Source organism: Rhinolophus hipposideros (assembly GCF_964194185.1).
Source record: "Rhinolophus hipposideros genome assembly, chromosome: 11".
In the NCBI taxonomy this organism is placed as follows: domain Eukaryota; kingdom Metazoa; phylum Chordata; class Mammalia; order Chiroptera; family Rhinolophidae; genus Rhinolophus; species Rhinolophus hipposideros.
The window spans coordinates 75350965-75370533 of NC_138057.1; the positions used below are offsets into that span (position 1 = coordinate 75350965).

Consider the following 19569-nt stretch of genomic DNA (forward strand, 5'->3'; position numbering starts at 1 on the left):
ATATTTTAACTGAATGATAATGAAAATACAACCTATCAAAACTCAAGGGATGCAGCTAAAGCCATTCATAGAATGAAATTTATAGCTTTACATATATTAAACATACATGTATGTATGCGTATGTGTGTATATACACACATAAAGAGAGGGGAAGAGAGTGGCGGGGAAGAGCAAAGCATCCCTCTCAAGGTGTTATAAAGGGCAATAAATTCAACCAAAAGAAGTGGTAGGAGATTATAAAGAGAAGTACAGAAATTAATGAAATTTTAAATATACTGTAGAGCTCAACAAAAGCAAAAGTTGTTTTTATCAAGTCTCCCTTCTCTCTCCTATTCTTTGCAAATATTTCTTAATATACCTCTTCTTTTCAGATATTCATTCTGAACCATACTATATTCACTACCTTTGTTTTTTGGGTTTTTTTTTTTTAATTATTTGTGCTTGTTTTATCCATAAAATGGGGGGAGGTAGACGCTATCTCATTGGATTATTACGAAGATTTAATGATGTAATATATGTGAAGTGCTTAGAATAGTGTTTGGCACTTAAGAAGCCCTATATAAATGTTTACAACTGTTGTTATTACAAAAGGACACAGGTGGTCATGGACAGAATGGGGATAAGGGTAAAATTGGATTTGGGAGGTTGAAGGGACTGGCTTGTGGGAGTGTAGTGCTTGTTGGGCACTCTAAATATGTCTGGAATGAATGATCTGGCCAGGGATGAGTGAAAGGTAGAATAATCGGCAGAGCAGGCCAACAGCCTGGGCCTGTGACTTGCCCTAGCAGGACTCAGCGCCCAGGAGTGGAAGGGGCTAAAAGAACTAATGGATTATCCCCACTTGGACCTTGTCAGGTGACTGAGTTGAATCAAGAGAGAAAAGTTCTAAAGTATCATAGTTTCCTTTTCTCTGTCTTGATGTCCTAAAGTTAGATATTTAGATCATTGCCCTGCACATACTCCAGATTTTTTTTAACCCAAACTAAGTTTTGTTACTTGTGTTCCATTAATGCAGTGATGCTATCGTTTCATATCACTTATTTTGAGAAATTGGGACTTTCTAACTCTAGATGACTACATTCAGATGGTACAGAAAAGTCACTCAGATTCCACTCCACCACTGTTAAGTCACAGTGTGACCTTGAGCAAATTATTTAGTCTCCAATTTTTGACCTGTAAAATTAGGATAATGATAATTTTTTTCAGAGATTTGAAGGCTAAATGAGATCATGTATGTAGAATGCTTAGTACGGAGCCTGGCATATCAGTACTCGATAATGCTAATTTGTCACCCGTTTAACCAGAGTTTTTTTGCTGGGTATGTTATGCATACAGAGCCTTGTAAAGATTTCAAAAGAAAGAGGGAACAGAGGCTCTGCCCTCCAGCAAACTAGTATGCTAGCAGCCCCCTAGGTTTTCACAGGCTCCACAAAAGTGAGAGCCAGAAGGGGCAAGTGTGGCAAGGGTATGGTGAGTGGGGTTGTGTCTATTCTTAGTCTCTGAATAGACCTACTCTTGGTGTATTCTTTATTCTAAAAATGTATGTGATTCATTTTTAGTGGGAATTATGTATGTTGAAAGGGTAGTACACCTTTTGAGGATAGATATTCCTATTTTAAATAAGCTCAGTGAAATTTTCTGGATTTTTAAAAAGAAAACTGTGTTTTGTATTTGGTAGGGAAAGGGTGTTTGAATAAATAAGGGTTTCCGTGAAAGAAGAAACTTGACTAAAAGACACTGAATAAATTTTGATGTTTTCAGTTAATAGGAATTAGATTTACATGACACTTATCTGGACAAAAGAATCTGGTCCATGATTGTTTATTTAGGAGTGCTCTTGAGTTTTAGTTCTGGGATGCTGAGATGTCTCGGAAATGGCTGCATCTTTCAGTGCAGCTGATGGGAGGCAGCTCCACGGTCATGCTGTCAGTGTTTCAAAATCTGTCAGAGGCTTTCCATGGAGCCTATGAAGGAACCTATTCAGTTGTACACCTAGCACATTTTTATTTTTTTAAATGAGAGAATTTTAAAGAAAAAAGTCTCTAACTGAAAACATCATCTGAGGTCATTTAGAACCACCCCTCAGCACATGTTTTAGGGAGATGAATGGTGTCATCTGTTTTGTATGTACTGTGGCCGCAAGGCTGACGTTTTATATACTTTTGCAGATGAGCCGCTTTGTGAATGTCACAAGCAGTTATCAGTCTATCACGCATAGTGTAGAAAGGGCAAAGCCAAACTGTAAGGGTGTCAGGACATTATGGCAATAAAATTTTTCACAGCCTCAAAAAAAAAAAAATACAGTACTTGACAAGTGAATCTGTTTTAAATTATTTCAAATACGATGGAAACTGAATTTCTATTTGTTCAGTTCTCCCACTAGAAGTGGGTTGTGTTTCAAAAGTTGGTTTTCAAGTCGGTTGTTAGAAATTTGGAACTTAGTTTCTAAACAAAAAAATGGTTTGGACTTTTGAGCTCACTCACATTTTAACCATAAAAGAGCCAAAATATTTTGCACTGAAAAGGTAGAATATACTTTTGTAGCCCTACCCATTTAGTAAGTGGAAAAGAAATAAAATCGAGTAAATAATTGTTAAATTTTTTTATTGAGAGTATTGATTTAAAAGTCTCTCACTTCCACCCCTCATTCAAGTGGAATCATATAATGGGGATGAAACATTGATTAGGGAGAAACTATTTATTAGAGATAAAATTGTTTACCATGTAAATATGCTACACGTTCCATTATACACAACTTGGCATTTCAACATTTCATAACCTGTTGCATTTAATTAGGCACAGTACATAAAGTATGCATCACAAGTAAACACGAGAAACACAATGGCATATTTTTCTAAGATTTGTGCTTCATAAATTTTTAGTTTGCTAATCTCAATAATGATGTTTTCATGTCAGCTGCTTCCTTTCCAAACAAGTGATGATCGTCTCCCTAATGTGCTTGACGCAAGGAAGCAAAACTAAGGCTGAACTCTGAAGTTCTGCACTCTGCCTCTTGAAGATTAAGTCTTTAAGTAAAAATTTTTCTCTTTTGTTTAACATTGTTATTGAAATGATAAGTAATCGTAGTGATAAATTTTGAAATGTAAGATGCAGCTAATGCTAATTAATTAATAAGCTGGCTTTCAGTGACTGTAGAGACATTGTAGATGGTTTAGCTTTTTAATTTGAACATGGAATTTTTTCTTACACGCAAAGCAATCTGGGAAATTTTAATGGCTTGAGATTTACAAAGTGTCTGATTCGAGTTATTTGAAGAGTCCTTGGACCTGCCGATGCTATCTTCCAGACAGAATGCAGAAATGGAATTGTTGATCCCTGTGGTTGCGTGGGCCCGCACAGGGCCTGGCACTTTTAAAGACTGGTAAATGACTTTTGATTGTTTTAAAAAGCAGCTTGGTTACTTTTGCTTTGAAAAATACATTTTTTAATTTTAAAAATGCCAATATTTGCTTATCTGAAATCAATTTGAATACACTTGAAAACACACAGAAAAACAGAAAAATAGGAATTACTTATAAACCCATTCTAAAAGATAATACATATTGGTACGTGTGTCCTAGCACTTTTTTCCTGTGCATATGTATACATGTGACGTGTATATGTGTGCATGTGCACACCTACGTATGTCTATGTGTGAGTATTTTTACAAAAAGAACCCCGCAAATTTTATGCTGTACACACACCCACACACAAAAAGCCTTTTCCTCCTCCTTATGACTATTTCTCCAGGTCAATATTCTTCGTCTACGTGACTTTTAGTCAGTGTTCATATTCCCTTATACTGAGGTGCTAAAAATGAATCTTTTTCCTCTTTTTGACGGTATGAGGGTATGTACATATTTGCTGGTTTGTTCTCCAGGAAGGTTACACTAAATAATTAGTAAACTATAGGTTTATTTCTTTTTTTTTTAATTAAATTTATTGGGGTGACAATTGTTACTAAATTTACATAGATTTCAGGTGTACAATTCTGTATTACATCGTCTATAAATCCCATTGTGTGTTCACCACCCAGAAGGTTTATTTCTTTAATCAGAATTTTTTTGATTTCCTGAAGCTGATTAATATGTTTTTTGTCCAGCTCCAAAAGGTCATTGTGGTACAAAGCAGTGGTTGCCTGCCTGAGCCCTGTTTTTATAGCTGAAAGTCTTTACCAGGCACACCCCATTCAAGGGGCTCCCAGCTGTACTCACACAAAGAAGTTCAAATGCAGTCAGACTTAGCCTGCTCACTTAAGACAGCAGTCTGGACCTAGGGAATATTGTTCCACAAAGTAACTGAAGCTTTTCCAAAGGGAACTAGGGCATGCCTGCTTCTAGGGTTGTCACTGGCCATCTTTCCTTATGTGTATATGTACTCCTTCCTAAAATCTGTGTGCCTTGGGAAGCTGCTATGATAGAAGCATGTGTGGATTGCCTTTTTCCCTCCTCCCCTTTCCCACTTGGCCTTTCCCATTCTATGAAAAGAATATTCCCACCCAATACAATGGCCCTGTTGCCCTGGAGTATGAGACCTTCTCCAGTGCCCAACAAGGGATTATGTGAAATATTGGTGATAACCAGACCTCCTTCAATCAGCATTTTATAACCCTACACTCCTCTGATTAAGAAACGCATGTGAGGAAACCTTACTTTTGGTGGTCAAAATAAGATTTTATGTATCAAAGTATTTGTATTGCTTTGATCGATGTTAGACTAACTGTAATGATAGCTTAATCCAGATGATATATTAAACATGTAGATGTGGAGTGGCCAGTTAGCTCAGTTGGTTAGAGCGTGGTGCTGATAACACTGAGGTTGCCAGTTCGACCCCCTGTGGGGCCACCATAAGCTGCACCCCCCAAAAAAATCCCATGTAGAGCCTTGTAATTATAAGAAATAAAAATAATTTAAAATTTTTAATTTCCACATATTTCTATTGTATAGCATAAAAGTATATTGCATTAAGATAATACGAGAGGGAAACAAAATGGAAATACTTTTCCAAGAACAAAACAATAGAGCACAAATTTTTTGATTGTTAAAGAAAAGCGAATTTATGTGTTTTTAAAATGGATAGTGGATATCAAATTGCTTTGCTATTTATATTTGCTTGGATACATTTTAAAGAATAATGTTACCATTTTTTAAAATGTCAACATTTATGACAAACTGAAATAACATTGTTTACAACTACATAAACTTATAATGAAAAATTGTAGATGCCAACTTTAAAAATGTGCAAAGGAGGAAAAATATGTGTGAGTGGGTACCTGATTTTTCAAAATTTCCTTAGGGAATATTCCAGCAAAAAGTGTGCAGACCACTGACATGGGCCAGGTACCTGGGTAGGAAGGCTGCGTCACCTGGCCTCAGGTGGCCTCACTGGAATCTATTGCCCACTGGACTTCCCAGAAATCTCAGGCTTAATCTGTCTCCCGTCCACTTAGCTGGAACTTCCTGATCCCAGGGCCGGTGTGTGGGAGCTATAATCTGCACAGCCCCCTCTCCAGGCTTCTGCTTGCCTAGGACACTCTCCCCTGTCCTGCTCCTTAGCCAGAGCCTTCCATTCCTTCAGGTGCCTTTACTCGTTCATCCCCCTAATGCCTCCCCTTCTCTCACTGCTCCTCATTCTCTCCAGTAGAATTAGTCCTCACTTGTTAGTCCACTTCCACTCAGATGTCACCTCTTCCAGAAACAGTCCTTGATTCTCCTTTCCTGTTTTCCTTTAGAATGGTTTCTCCTTCCTCTTTCATTACAAAAGAGGGGTTCAGAGGTTAAGAAGGGAAAAGGGAGCTAAGTTAGAGAGGAGAGTAAGTCTCTGGGATCTTGGAGAGGTCCAGGGAGAGGGAGGCAGCAGTTTATGTTTTTGGCTTGTTTGTGTCAACGGAGCTTGTAGAGGTTTCTACCTCTGAAATATGGAGTCTCAATAGAAAACGCTATTGAATTGAATTGAAGCTGAGGTGTCCAGTTCAAGTTCCACCTTACCTTGGAAGTCTCTATGTTCCCAGACCTGCTGGGACTTCTCTTCCTCCAAATTCTTGCTGCACGTAGAACCTGTACTATACACCTCAGTGTACGAGCATCATTGGCCTGCCGTTTTCCCTAACTATTGTGTGTGGCTCCCATCGCTTTCATAATCAGATTGTAAATTCGAGGCAGGTTAATTTGAGGTTCATGTTTATTTTTTCATCTCCCTATGGCACCTAGTACAGTACAGCAGGTCCTCGAATGACATCATTTTGTTCATGTCGTCGTTTCATTATTACATTGAGATACCCTAGGAATTTAACTCTTGTTTATATCAATGGGCCTATGGTAAAATCGGTTTCATTTTATACGTCGTTTCCCTTAAAGTCACAGACTTTAAGTGAGGCCTTACAGTATTGACCATAACAGGTGCTCAGTAAACATATCCCAGCTGATTATAAAAAAAGGAAAAAGTTGCTGGGGAGTCCTGAGGTTGAAATCTGGGTCCATCACACTTTGCTCTAGATTTTGGGGGGCTAGTGTGTGGTCTGGATCTCGTTTCTTCATTGATAAAACATGGGTGGTAGTAACAGCTCATAGTTATTAGGTAATCACTGTGTACCAAAATCGTTAACACACCCAACAATTCTATGAGGAAGACATTATTATTACTCTCATTGTATATGAGAGGAGACATTAAAGTAACCTGCCCAAGTTGCTCATAGTAATTGGCAGAGTGTGGATTTGAAACTGAACCTGTCCCAAGCACTCACCTGTGATGTGATACTGCTCACTTCTGACTCATCTACCTGAGGGTCGAAGATTCTGAGTGAGTGGAAGGTTCTGAGTACCTTTTTGAAGGAGGTGAAAAAATATAAGCAATACAGAAATTGGATTTAGTTATATTATTTGGAAAAGAGTTTTACTCGCCCCTCCTTTATTAAGATACAATTGCCACATAACATTGTGTACATTATAAGGTGTATTGATACATTTATAATTGCAAAATAATTACCACCACAGTATTAGCTACCACCTCCATCTAGTCACAGTTACCATTTCTTTGTTGTGGTCAGAACATTTAAGAGCTAGTCTCTTAGTAACATTCAAGTATATGATACAGTATTAGCTATAGTTACCCTACTGTACGTGAGATTCCCAGATTTATTAATTTTATAACTGGCTGTTTGTACCCTTTGACCAACATCTCCCCATTTCTCCCACCTCCCACCCCCTGGTAGTCACCAGGGGTTTTTGCTCTGTTTTTCTAGTTTGTCTTTTCGATTCTATGTATAAAAGCATTTTGCGTTTTAAAAGCAATTGGCACTCTGCAGCTGGATGGAGTTGGAGGAAATGCATGCTGAGGGGGACCAGGAGCCTTTCCAGTCACCCTTGGCCTTGCAGAAGGGCTCCAGAAAATTAGCAGCCTGCAGAATGTTCACTCCTCGTTCCCCTGATCGCCAAACGCTCGCAGTCTGGGAGCTGATAGCAGTGAACGTCACAGAAGGAAGAGAGTGCTTGTATTTTTATTCTCATTTTTAATTGATCTTAAAATTCTTGCCTGGCCCTTCGCCTTTTGCACAGTCCAGAGTCATGAATCCTTGATACGTGGCTCAAAAGAGAAGCACAGGGCAGTGTATTCCCTTTCTCTCTACCAATTTCCTGCCTGTGTTTCTATTCTGGGACCAATGTACAGGCCATTCCAGTTCAGAGATGGAGCCAGCTCTGCTCCACTTAGCGCCCCTGTGAACAGCCTGGCTCTTCCGAGATCACTGTGTAGGGGGGGCCACATGTGAGCATAGCTTTGGGTGCTTCCTACTGGGTGAGGGTAGGGATCCTCTTGTAACTAATTGTATCCATCTATTTGTAAAAGGTGTGTGTGTGTGGGGGGGGGGATTTCCTGGACTTAGGTGTCGATTTATACATTAATTGCGTTGATCTCCGTTGCAGCAGTGTGGTCTTAATAGCTCTATTGCTGCAATACCCAAATCTGTGATATCAGAATGTGACGTGCATATTTTAATTTGAGAAATAGTTTAACATTTTTAGATATTCATTTAGATGTGGTTATGCAGGTTAAACATAACGTATGATCACTGCTTCTTTCATTGCTTCCAATTAAACCTTGCTTGTTAGTTTAACCTCTAGGTAATCCCATCAAACAATTGATGTCAAGGAAACACTGCCCACAGTAGCTTCGGATGAGTGGCCATTAATTTTAATTGCCTTGATATTAAAGATTAAGAAGTATTGGGACTAGCAGAATAGAAACGATCTGATGTCAAGCAAATCCACTTGCTAAAGCTTCCCCAGGCTGCTGGTGATATTAAAATTTTACTGTGAGAATTAAATAAACCTTTATTAGTGATGACTGTTGTTTGATTGGTCCAGGGGTATGCATAAACACAGGATTCTTACATATCTAGAGATGAGACCTTCGATGGTACAGAGATTCCTCAATTATGAAACTGTTAATAAAGCTGTAATCTGATTTTCCAGGCTAGGTTTCATTAATGTATGATAGCTTCTCTGATTGTCAAGGTAATATTAACTACAAAGTATGGAATCCAACAGAGAATTGTTTAGAAGAAGAGAATTCTAAGATGGGCCTTTGTTGCTAAATTCAGAGTTGGGGAATTTTCATTAATTATGCTTAAGAAATGCCAAATTCCCTCTCAACCAGGAATATCTCTCTTTGTACTGTAGATATATTCAATATTTAACTCTTTCAAAGGCCTGACAGTCTTATTCAGACAAGCTAGAGTAGTGTTATATGACAAAGGAGCTTTTTTTGAACCACCTCTCTAGGTCTGCCTCGTGAGCTGAGAATGTGCTCGTTAAAGGTGAGGTGGGGTCTAAAAGAACTTGCTTTAACAAGCATATCTGAACAGATAGATACCTTTAGGGTCCTGTTCCAATCTTGGTTTAGAACTTCTGTTTTTAGAGCTATGGAATCCTGGTATGGGAATGAATCCTAGTGGTCACGGAGCTGACTCCTCCTTGTGCACAAGCCCCTTCCCGAACGTGTGTCTCCGTCCTCTCAGGCCCCACATTAGCATCGCCTCTGGCTTTACCCTCTCTGATCTTCACAGAGCTGTGGCCAAATTCTGCCTATTCCCCCTCCACCCCTACCTACCTACCTACCACTCTGCCTGGCACAGGCCCTCATTGTTCCTCACCTGAGTACTCTCCTAACTCTTTCTCTCATTGCCACACTTATCAAACATCTGGAGCTCAGAAAAAGGAGGGCAGAGAAATCCAGTGGTAGGGTGCCATCAGCCCCTCAGGACTGTTGAGAGCCTCGGGATGTTGGAACCAAAACCAATGAGTGGAAATGAAAGGGAACTAGATCTTAGTTCCAAATAAAGAGCTGCGTATCCATTAGAACTATTTAATGGTGGAATCAGGGACTTGGTGAGGTCATGGGTACCACGTTTCTGGAGGTACAGATACCCTGAACCCAGAGAAAATAGAAAAGGAGGCACATGACTAGAGGGCACATGAGTTCCGCTATAGACCTATTCAATGGGAGGTTATGGCAGAACATTTACATGGAAATGTCTTAAAAGTTGAGAACTGAAATTCTTCGTAGGGATAGAGATGGAAATCTGGAGTCATCCACACAGAGACAATGATTGAAATCATTAATATGGATAAGATTGATCAAGGAGAAGGAGAGAAGAGGGCCAAGAGCTGAGTCTTAGAGAAGACACACCTACACACCAGGTGTGTCAGGGGAGGAGAAGCAGGAGCACAATACCATAGAAACCCTGCAAAGAAAGTGCGTTAAGCAGAAAGGGCTGGTAATTCCCAGTACCCAGCACTACTGAGAGGTCAAGCGAGGGGGAGAAAAGGCCTTTGGATTTGGGACTTGTGTGATCTTGTTGTAACTCACCTCAGCCAACTACCTAGCCCTTGAGCTTGTCAAGATTAAATGAGAAAATGTATGCAAAGGGCTCTGCGTAATGCTCGGCAGGCACTTAGAAGATACTCACTCGTTAGATGACAGTAATAAAAACCACCACTATTTGACCTGCAAGAAGGAAGGGCTACATATCATCCTTCAGGGGAAAGAAATGATGGGGGAACAGAAACACTAGGGAGTCCTGCTCTGTAGCCTGTTTCCTTCCTGGTGACTTGTGGCTTGTTTCTGTCTGATGAACCTATGCTCAGGGTGGCTGCGTGGGTCTTCTTCCATGCATGTGCCTCCGTGTGGATGTGTGCACAGTGCGTCCCCAGATGGGGACAGCATGTGGGCAGTGGCAAGGCCACCATTGTCCTCCTCATGTGTCTCCCTTGCCAGGGCTCTCTGGCTTCTTTCAGAAGGATGAGTGCCATGGGTTGAAGAAAGAGAGTTCTCTTTCCAAAGCAATTAAAGGTTTGGCAAAGATGGTGAACAAGGGTGCCCACCCGTATAAATTGGGTTGGAGGGCTCTCCATTCCTTTGTCCTCAGGGTAAAACAGTGACCCACCCAGCCTGATACCACAGCAGTGTGTTCCTTTCATATATTATTAAGAAAGTATTGGTCAGTCTTGGGCTAAAGTATTGCTGTCAATGAAATGTGATGAAATCTGCCTTTGATGAGATCCTCTTTAGAAATCTCTTCCATTTGCACTGGCTGACATCATAAGTAGTTTGCAAAAGAAATGAGTATAGTCCACTGGATGAAATCAGAGCCATGCCTCTGTATTTGCATTTGACATGACTGGAATTATTGGAGTTTTCAAGTTATAACCTTCTCACGTGTTAACTGGCAGAGCGTGAGCAGCCATCTTGGCAGCCATACAGTGTCTTCTAAGGCAGGAGACAAAGGGATTTTTCATCCATTATTAATTGATGTTACTCTTTTCAGCAGAACAAATATGATTCTACTACACAGCTGCCAAAATTGTTCCAGACACAAAAAGAATAAGTCATTCTTTCTCAAGTATTTCTTATTATTTATCTAACTTAACAAATGATTCCTTTAGCTTTCAGCTACTTTTGAGGGGACTGATCACTTATATACTAATTGGTATGCACCAATTGAATATTTTTTTAGAACAGTACTTGCAGCCATTTTAGTGGTGCTGTGGCTAATTCCAAGAAGCTGCATCTTTCCAAGGGTATTAAGAGGTTTGCCTAAAACCATTACGCATTATCCACAGGATATGACTGCAGGCTGGGAATCGCGTGTCCCCCAAGGGACCCTCTCGGTGTCCAGCAATTATTGGAAGTTTGACTTTCCTCCCCACTTTCCTGCCCCCCTTTGACCTCTCTTCCCCTTCACTGATGTCCATGTGGTTTGTAGGTATCCAACTGGTTTGGCAACAAACGAATCAGGTACAAGAAGAATATCGGCAAGTTTCAGGAAGAAGCCAACCTGTACGCTGCAAAGACAGCCGTGACAGCAGCACACGCAGTAGCCGCAGCTGTGCAGAACAACCAGACCAATTCGCCCACCACGCCAAATTCTGGTGCGTACTGGACACCCACTCCCTGCTCGGCCCCGGCAGCTTTGTGCCACAAAGCCCTGTCCCACAGGCCAGGAAACAAGAGCCATACTGGGGACACAGTGGGTTTAGAAAGGAACAGTTACATTAAAATACAGGCTTGTTCTTGGGATGAGTGAATGACTGGATGGCCAGAGCCTGTAAACCCACTGTGTGTAGTGAGTTCCACTTGCTCCTGGTAGCTTCTGGGATTTTCGCACTTTGTAGTGGTTTTTAATTCAGCAATTAGGCAGAGTACTATCAGTAATGATCATCGTAACTATGTTGTTTCCTATATCATTTTAAAGTCAGCAGTGGTCTGTCAAAGGATGGAATAGCAGAAGTGGGAAATTTACCTGTTGCCGTATGCAGTGAAACTAGAATGTGGGGTTAAGTACAGTAGTGCTTCCTAGCTAAGGCGGCCACAGACGCCAGTCACTCTCCCTCTAGCATTTCTTCAGCACCTATGCTCGCGTGGAGGGTTAGTAGGTGAGGGGTTTGGTACTTGATGCGTGGACGCAGTATCTTGGTTCCTCATACAGTACATTTTGGGCAAATTTTATGTGACATTTGTGATGAAGTTAGAAACATCTTAAAATCACAGGGAACTTGAGCAACAATGAAAGACGTGCAGCTAGTCCAAACAGATGGACTTGAGAAGCAATTCAAGGAGTTTTCTAAGGAGATCTTTTAATAAATATTTAACAGTGCAGAAAGTGAGAGGGCATTTTGTTTGTTTTATTGTCCCCGCACCCCAACCTGCCCCACCCCGGTTCTTTTTAATGGAACATGAAAACAGATGAAAGGAAAGTTAGGTAGAATGTATAACTCAAAATGAACTTCAGAAAAATGTTTCTTCTCTGGGTAACTGTCCACCATGACACTGAATGATGGTGAAGAACTCATTTCGTGACCAAACCCTGGAGATAAAGGAAAACAAGGGGATGGTTCCAGGCCAGCTACTGGGTGTTTTTCTGTTTAGTTTGATTTCCTCTTTTTTTAATTGGAGCTTCCCCATGGGTAGGACTTTCCTACATGTCACCTGAGTCCCAGGACCCAGCTGTGGGGAGTTATTCTCCGTCCTCTGAGACCTGGAAATCTCCAAGTTGGGTGCCACCTTTGCTTCCGTACCTTTTCTCCTGTCCCTGCCTCGAGGTCTTTGAGGATTGTGTGTACAGCTCTCTGTTATTCAGCTACTTAACTCTTTCCCTTCCAGGTTCTTCTGGTTCTTTTAACCTCCCAAATTCTGGGGACATGTTCATGAACATGCAGAGTCTGAATGGGGATTCTTACCAAGGGTCCCAAGTCGGAGCCAATGTGCAATCACAGGTAGGAGAAGTGCCCCAACCGGGGCCTTTCGAGCAGGGTAGGGTTTGGGCTCAAAACTCCTTACTCTCACCCCATGGACGTGGTCTGCACATCCGTGCAGAACCTGGGCTGGGTGCTTCCAAACGTGACCCATCTGCCCCACCATTTAATTTAATGAGAAGTCAAGTGGACAGTGACCTTTGATGATTCAAAGCTGATGAACTTTGTGAATGCATTCGGCTCTGGCTTGAGCTCGTGGAGAGGGGTTGGGCGCCTCTTACTGCTGTAACAAAATAGAACAGAATTGTGTGTGCCATTGTGTGTATGGCTTAAAAGCGCATTACTCTGTTTCATTTCTGTATTTTTTAAAGTCAGAATATAAAAACCTGAGTTCTTAAAGTATATTCCGGGTTCGGCATTTTTCTTGTCCTCTTAATTGAGAACTACTTGTTCTTATGCACATAGGTGTGTGTGTGTGTGTGAGAGAGAGAGAGAGAGAGAGAGAGAGAGAGCGAGAGAGCGAGATCCAGCGATCCAGCATACATATTTATAAGCAGTTTTCACCCATGGCCACCACATATATTTGGTTGGTATAGATGGAAAGTTTGCATTGCCATGAAGATGTTATGGTTTGACTGGCATAAAAAAACAAAGATGTGTAAGTTTAAATATGCAAAGAATTGTTGAAATTCTGCCAGTCACGTTTGATTGATAAATTTGTCTTTTATTGAAGATGCTAAACCCTCGTGGCACACATAATTCAAATTGTTTCCTTTTGTAAGTGACGATATTTTAATAGATTTGTGATGATGAATTTTGTTTCTTCTCACTTTTAGGTGGATACCCTCCGTCATGTTATCAATCAGACGGGAGGCTACAGTGATGGCCTTGGAGGAAATTCACTGTACAGTCCACATAATTTAAATGTGAGTACTCTGGGGAACCAGATTTGAAGAGCTCTAGGAGCAGCGTCAGGTAAACAGTGACTAATAAATAAATTAATGGCCATTTGACTTGGCTTCTCATCTTGTTGGCAGGTGGCGAACGCAGCATCTTTACTACACTTTTATTTGCTTAACTTAAACACTTGATGTTACGTAGATGCCCTTAGAAATCCTCACAATGCCCCGGGTGGCTGGTGTTCTGTCATCAAGGGGGACGTAAGCACCAGCCCATTAAGATGCCATCTCCTACTGGCCGTGCCGTGTTTCCAGGGAGATGGTAAAGAACAGGTCATTTATCTTAGAATCAAGCAGCAGGAAAAATTCCCAAACACAGCTCAAGTGAAGGTGTCAACTTTGGAGGGCCCCAGACGGATCAACAAACCAGACTAAACAAAGAATTCTGTGTGTAAGAGCAGTGTGTTGTTGTCAGAGTGGGATACAAAACATGTTCAGTATGTTTAGTGGCCTCTCAGCTTTTAATTATGGGGGAAATAATTTCAACTTTTGTAACCAGTTCACCAAAACTTTACTTTTTTCCCACATCCTGACGTGGATGGAAAATGGAAAAAAACTCTTGAAAGGGAGCCGAGGGAATTGGGTCCAAGGTGGATCTGGGTGGAGTGGTGGAAAGAATCTGGGATTCTAGACTTAGGGGGGAAATGAAGTTCCCAATATGTGGTACTAGAGTCCGGAAGAAAATGGACAAAATCCTCCCTTTGTAGGGCCTTGGCTTGCTATGAGAGTAAATATTAATGATTTAAAAAGTGATTGAGGACCTTCAATTGTAAAGGGGAAAAAGGACCATTAAATACTCAAATCTTTTACATTTGAAATGTCAAATCTTTCTTTTTGGGTTTATAAATAACTCATAATAACCCACAACAAACCATATAAAAAGCCTTTTAGTTGCATTTCTCCTTTTTCATTTAAGTGTTTTGAAATGCTTCAGAGAATGCACGATATCCTTATCAACATGATAAAATATGAAACTGTGATTGCCTGCAGCATTTTACAGACATGAATTCCATCTTCACTGATGAGGCTTGATAAGGCGCTGTTGTATAATACAGTGCATAATCTCAAACCACCAGAGTAAGGATTAATTTATTTTGAAAAAAAGAATGCTTGCTGACAACCTCTCCTCCAGCTGCCACACTGGGTAAAAATATTGTACATTTGTTGTTTATAAATTTGGATAAAAGAGGAATGATGTTTATTTCAAATGGAATATCTTTAGACTTGTATCTGCGTAAGAGTTTTTCTTTTTCTAAGTAGATTTTCATACCTGAGGGTGAAAACATCTTCCCTTTTAGATAGAGAAGAGGATTTCTTAGAATCCACACAAACACACATAAGCATGTCCCTGTCCACCCTGCACAGCTAAGGCTTTGAGAATACACTGCCATCGCTTTCTATTTTTTCCTCACCTGGATTTGATATGCCTCAAGCCTGGAAAATCCTTCTCCCTTTGGCTCTGGTCACCTCTGTGCGGTTGTTTGGTCGCCACCCCCTTTCTCTGTGATCCTAGAGGCAGGAAGGGTGCTTCATATGCAGAACTTTGCAGCCAGTCAGAAGCAGGGCGTTCTCTAAGAACAGCGATCAGGGGAGAAGGAAAAGTGCCTAACACAAGGCTCCTCCGGTAGCTGTATTCAGGCTGAGCGGGGAATCTAGAGAGTTCTCAGTAGCCTGGTGACACAGACCTAAAAGAAGACGTTTTGGGCACACTCACAGGAGAAGTTGCAGATGGATATGAGGGAGGCACGGCGCCGGGGAGACCTTCTGTCCCACCTGCCATGAGTGTCGGAGGGTTGGGTCTGGAGGCAGCGCAGCAGCAGGCCAGTCTGTGCCGCAGGCACTGGGTGTCAGCCTGCTCACCCTCACCTTCTCTCCAGAAAGTTCCTCCCCGTCACTTCCACTCAGTGTTCCCCAACTCACAAGCCCAGCACCTCCCTCTTCTTGACTGACATAAAAATATGTAGCGACAAGCTGTCTGCCACAGCAGAAATCTGATCAGACATTGATTTCAGCAATTGCCTCTATAGGCCAAGACACAAGGCAAATTTGTTTCTGAGTACTGTTATTGCCGGTGCAGGGCTGAGGCAGGAAGGGCCAGCGGCCTGTGAAAAGCGGTAGCAACATCCCAAATAGGAGTTCCCGTTAGAGATAATTGGAATACAGATTTGAATAGTGTGTGCTCCTGCACAATTCATGCATTTTCATTCCAGAAGATCCTATTTGGAGGGAAATTCTGGCCTTCATTTTCCAAGGGTTATAGCAGCTGGCTGTCAGGCGTGTATGGAAAAAGGGCGGGCAGGCACTTCGCTATGGAAACAAGGATTAAGCCCGACTGAAGTTTATACTTCGTGGAGCCCAGGGTCTTGCCTAGGCGTTGCCCTGAGCTTCTCCACTGCTCCCTTCTTAAAAGATTTCTCTTCGTGTCACTTTATCTTTACCAGCAAATCAGAGGCCGAGCTTCGTGCCAGCTTGAGACAAACTGAAGCCTTCCTTCAGCAGGCTGATTTATTGACAAGTCTTTACTTGGTGGGATGAATTTGTTTTACATGCATTTAATCCCACTTTAACACATGCTTCAAAGTCCTGCCAAAGTTGGTTTAGAAAATACATTTTGCTAATGCATCTTTGCTCTCATGTTGTCATCTGGGTGTTTTAAATTGGGGAGTAGAATTAATATGTAGACATGCACCCGTTGAACTGTGTTTCTCCTTTCAGGCTAATGGAGGCTGGCAGGACGCAACAACTCCATCTTCTGTGACTTCTCCTACAGAAGGCCCAGGAAGTGTGCACTCTGATACCTCTAACTAATCTCTGGCAACACTTTTCCCTGAGCTGACATGCCTTGATAAGTGCATTCAGAGCAATAGGAGGAAAAGGAAAGCGTTTTTGTAGCCCACCATCTACAGCTTTACTGTAAAACCTTGTCTTATTAGAGAACTTGGTAAATCTGTTTTTTAAGGAATCATAATCATTTGTATTTATACTTAAAAACACACAATGTTAAAAAAGCACTTTATCCAATTAGGCCAAGATTTAACATTGTTGACAGTCCTGTAGCTATTTTATCATAATTTATTATCAATATTTTACATTAATGGTTTCACAGTTGCCAATTACTTGGCCTTAAGGGTAAAAAGTACAATATATGCTAAACCTCAATCGTTAAGCAGATGCAAAGATTCACCTCACCTAAATTGAACTTCTTTTGCATATTTCCATTGCAGACTTTGATTTTCTTTCATATCGCTAATGGAGTTGGAATAAAGGAGGTGTTTGGCTATCTCTGTTAATGATGGTTGTGTTTAAGAATCTTCCTTGTCACGTTGTGTTGCGATCGCTTATGTTATAATTAGATCAGAGACTGGTAGATCTTTTCTCTCTCTGAAAGCACCAGTGCCCAGAGTCTGCTCGGTAACTAAATTATGGATCCAGATTTGTTCTGGGAGATGAAGATACTTGCTGCTGATAGAGGTGAACACGAGATCCGTTGGGGGTTTTATGGTGTGTGCTGGGTGCTGCACAGACTTGTCAAGGTTTGCTACGTCCTCTGGGCATTGACAAAGGCCCTGCTCTCTGGAGTGTTGTATATAGTGTAGCAAAAGAGTATTTATACATCTCACCAATCAAAACACAGCTTTATTACCTCATGCGAACTCATACAAACCAATAGAATTTCAACATGTTCTGTAGCTTAGAGTGCTCACTTACTACCTCTGAACAATACTCACGCTGTAGTTTGTCTCTTTCTTATCTTTTTGCATCTTGTAATTAACTCTTTGTTTCCCTTCATAAAATGTAATGTACATTGTAATCTTTTAAAAGAAAAATCAGGGTTGCATTTGCAACTTTTAAAAAACCGAGAGTGGAAACATTGGGTCTTAACACAGGATCAGTAAAACTGTTGTAAATACTGAGCAAACATTTTGAATGTTCTTCATCTTGTTACTAATCCATGCATAAAAAAAAGAACAAAAAAAGCGGCGACTAATTGTGATGCATTCAGATTTCAGTATTCAGTACTGTATATTTCACCCTGTGTAATGGGGCCCCCCTCTCCTTTCTTTTTGTATTGTATGCGATTCTGAAACTGATTGAGTCATGAAAATAATTTGTGGCGGTGATTCTAATGTATTAAAAACGTTTCGTGTTCCTTTCTAACTGGATTACACCCTGGATTGAAAAAGTCTTCCTCGTGGTAGTTATATGTAGTTTCAAACATGAATAAACTTTTTGCTTTCATGATTAACTGTTGATGAAATTTCTTACTCCATCACATGAGCCAGCCAGTGCAGGCCAAGGAGAGAGCCCAGCCAGAGGCAGGCCTGGGCATGGCAGTGTGTGGCCTGTGAGAGAGGGACTTTGAGATGACGGTGAGGCTGGGTGTTGCGGGAACAGCCCTCCCAACTGACAGCTCAGTGCAGACTCCTGGCTGGCTGCTGTACTGCCGGCCCAGGTCCTCACTTGATTCTCGTGCTCTAAGAGATTTCATAGATTAGGAAATTCATAGGAAACTGAAATTAGGAAGTGAAATTCATAAAAATTAAGCAAGTGCCACAAGGTCGCAGACCTAGGACAACAAAAGACCACGCTTTGAACCCGGGTCTTTCTGTCCTTGGAGCTCACACCCCTGACCTAATGATGCGTCTGGCACTTCATTGTAATTCTTTTTAAATTACCAGTCTTATCCCATTCCCTCTCATGATTTTTGTAAGAAACCAGTTAAGAACAAGCAAAAGTTTGTCTGAAAAGAGTGAGCCTCAGATGCCATGAAAAAGGACCAAAAAAATCCACAACTTGTCTTAAAACTCTGAACTTGTAAAATGTAAGGCCAAGTAGAAATTCGTTAACTAGATTAAACATTGTTTTTGTTTTATTCACATGGTTAGAAATGCCATATGTTTACATACACGACTGTCGCTAATACCTAAATCTTTATAAGTCAGTGGCAGGTAATAGGCCTGTTTACTATATCAAGGAAATTGACTCACAGGAAATCAGATTAATGTTAATCAGTTGCAGCCAATTGTCTATGATAAATACAACTGTTTTACTATTTCAGTTGGTAGAGCCAGGCAAAACAAGGTCTAGGGCCACCGTTCCCATTAATCTTGAGGCAGTTATACTATGAGAGTAAACTTTATAAAATAGATTGCCCTCCAAAGCTGTCCTCCCTCACGCGGGCTCTCAGCCTGCCTGTAGGAATCTCTCCCATGGCTAAGTAGTTATTTGCATGATTCAATTAGCTTAGGGGTCAGCCTTTCTTATTTTTGTACAGAAAACAGTCTCTATGATATGTGGTTTTGCAAAAATATCCTGTGGAAACCTGACACACATGCACACACAAATACATCTTTAATGTACAGAAACACATCCTAAGAACCATCTCAGGGTTTATCTCGGGCCAGTCTGTTGAAAGAAACATACCAGTGTTTGTTGGAGATTTACATCTTGACTCCTACAAGGGCTGCTAGCCCTTGAGGGAAGTGTGAGTCTAAGGCTTTATTCTGGGGAGGCCTAAGCAAAAATCGTGACTCCTTTCCTATGTGCTAGTTTAGAAGGCATTTGCATGTGTTTTCTCTCTGGTGAAGCCAGGGAGGGCAGAAACATCTTCATAAATAAGGAAATTGGGGCACGGCAGGGGACCCTAAGTTCTTCAGTCACACCAAATTGGGTGAAATGTGTTGATTTGATGGATTTTTCATCAGGTACCTTTTCTGGTTCAAGCAATAGGTTAGGGGCTAACCCCAGATATGAATGAAATCAGGCCCCAACCCTTGAGAGGCTAAGATTCTGGGTCTAGTCCTAGTTAAGGAAGCGAACTCTCCGTGGTGCTATTGGAAAGGCTGGTGGGTTTCTGAACC

General features: G+C 41.1%; 1 protein-coding gene across 3 annotated transcripts in view; it reads left to right on the forward strand.

Annotated features, from left to right (window-relative positions):
• PBX3 (PBX homeobox 3) overlaps positions 1-17959 on the forward strand; it is a 194365-nt gene extending 176406 nt beyond the window's left edge. For 2 of the 3 annotated variants that reach the window (XM_081066186.1, XM_081066187.1), the window contains exons 6-9: positions 11261-11426; positions 12658-12770; positions 13586-13675; positions 16424-17952. In XM_081066186.1, the coding sequence (XP_080922312.1) occupies positions 11261-11426; positions 12658-12770; positions 13586-13675; positions 16424-16516 (462 nt within the window). In that variant the 3' untranslated portion in view covers positions 16517-17952. Of the gene's footprint in view, positions 1-11260; positions 11427-12657; positions 12771-13585; positions 13676-16423 lie in introns of all 3 variants that reach the window. The other variant, XM_081066188.1, reaches the window with a different exon arrangement.
• Positions 17960-19569: the final 1610 nt, after the last annotated feature.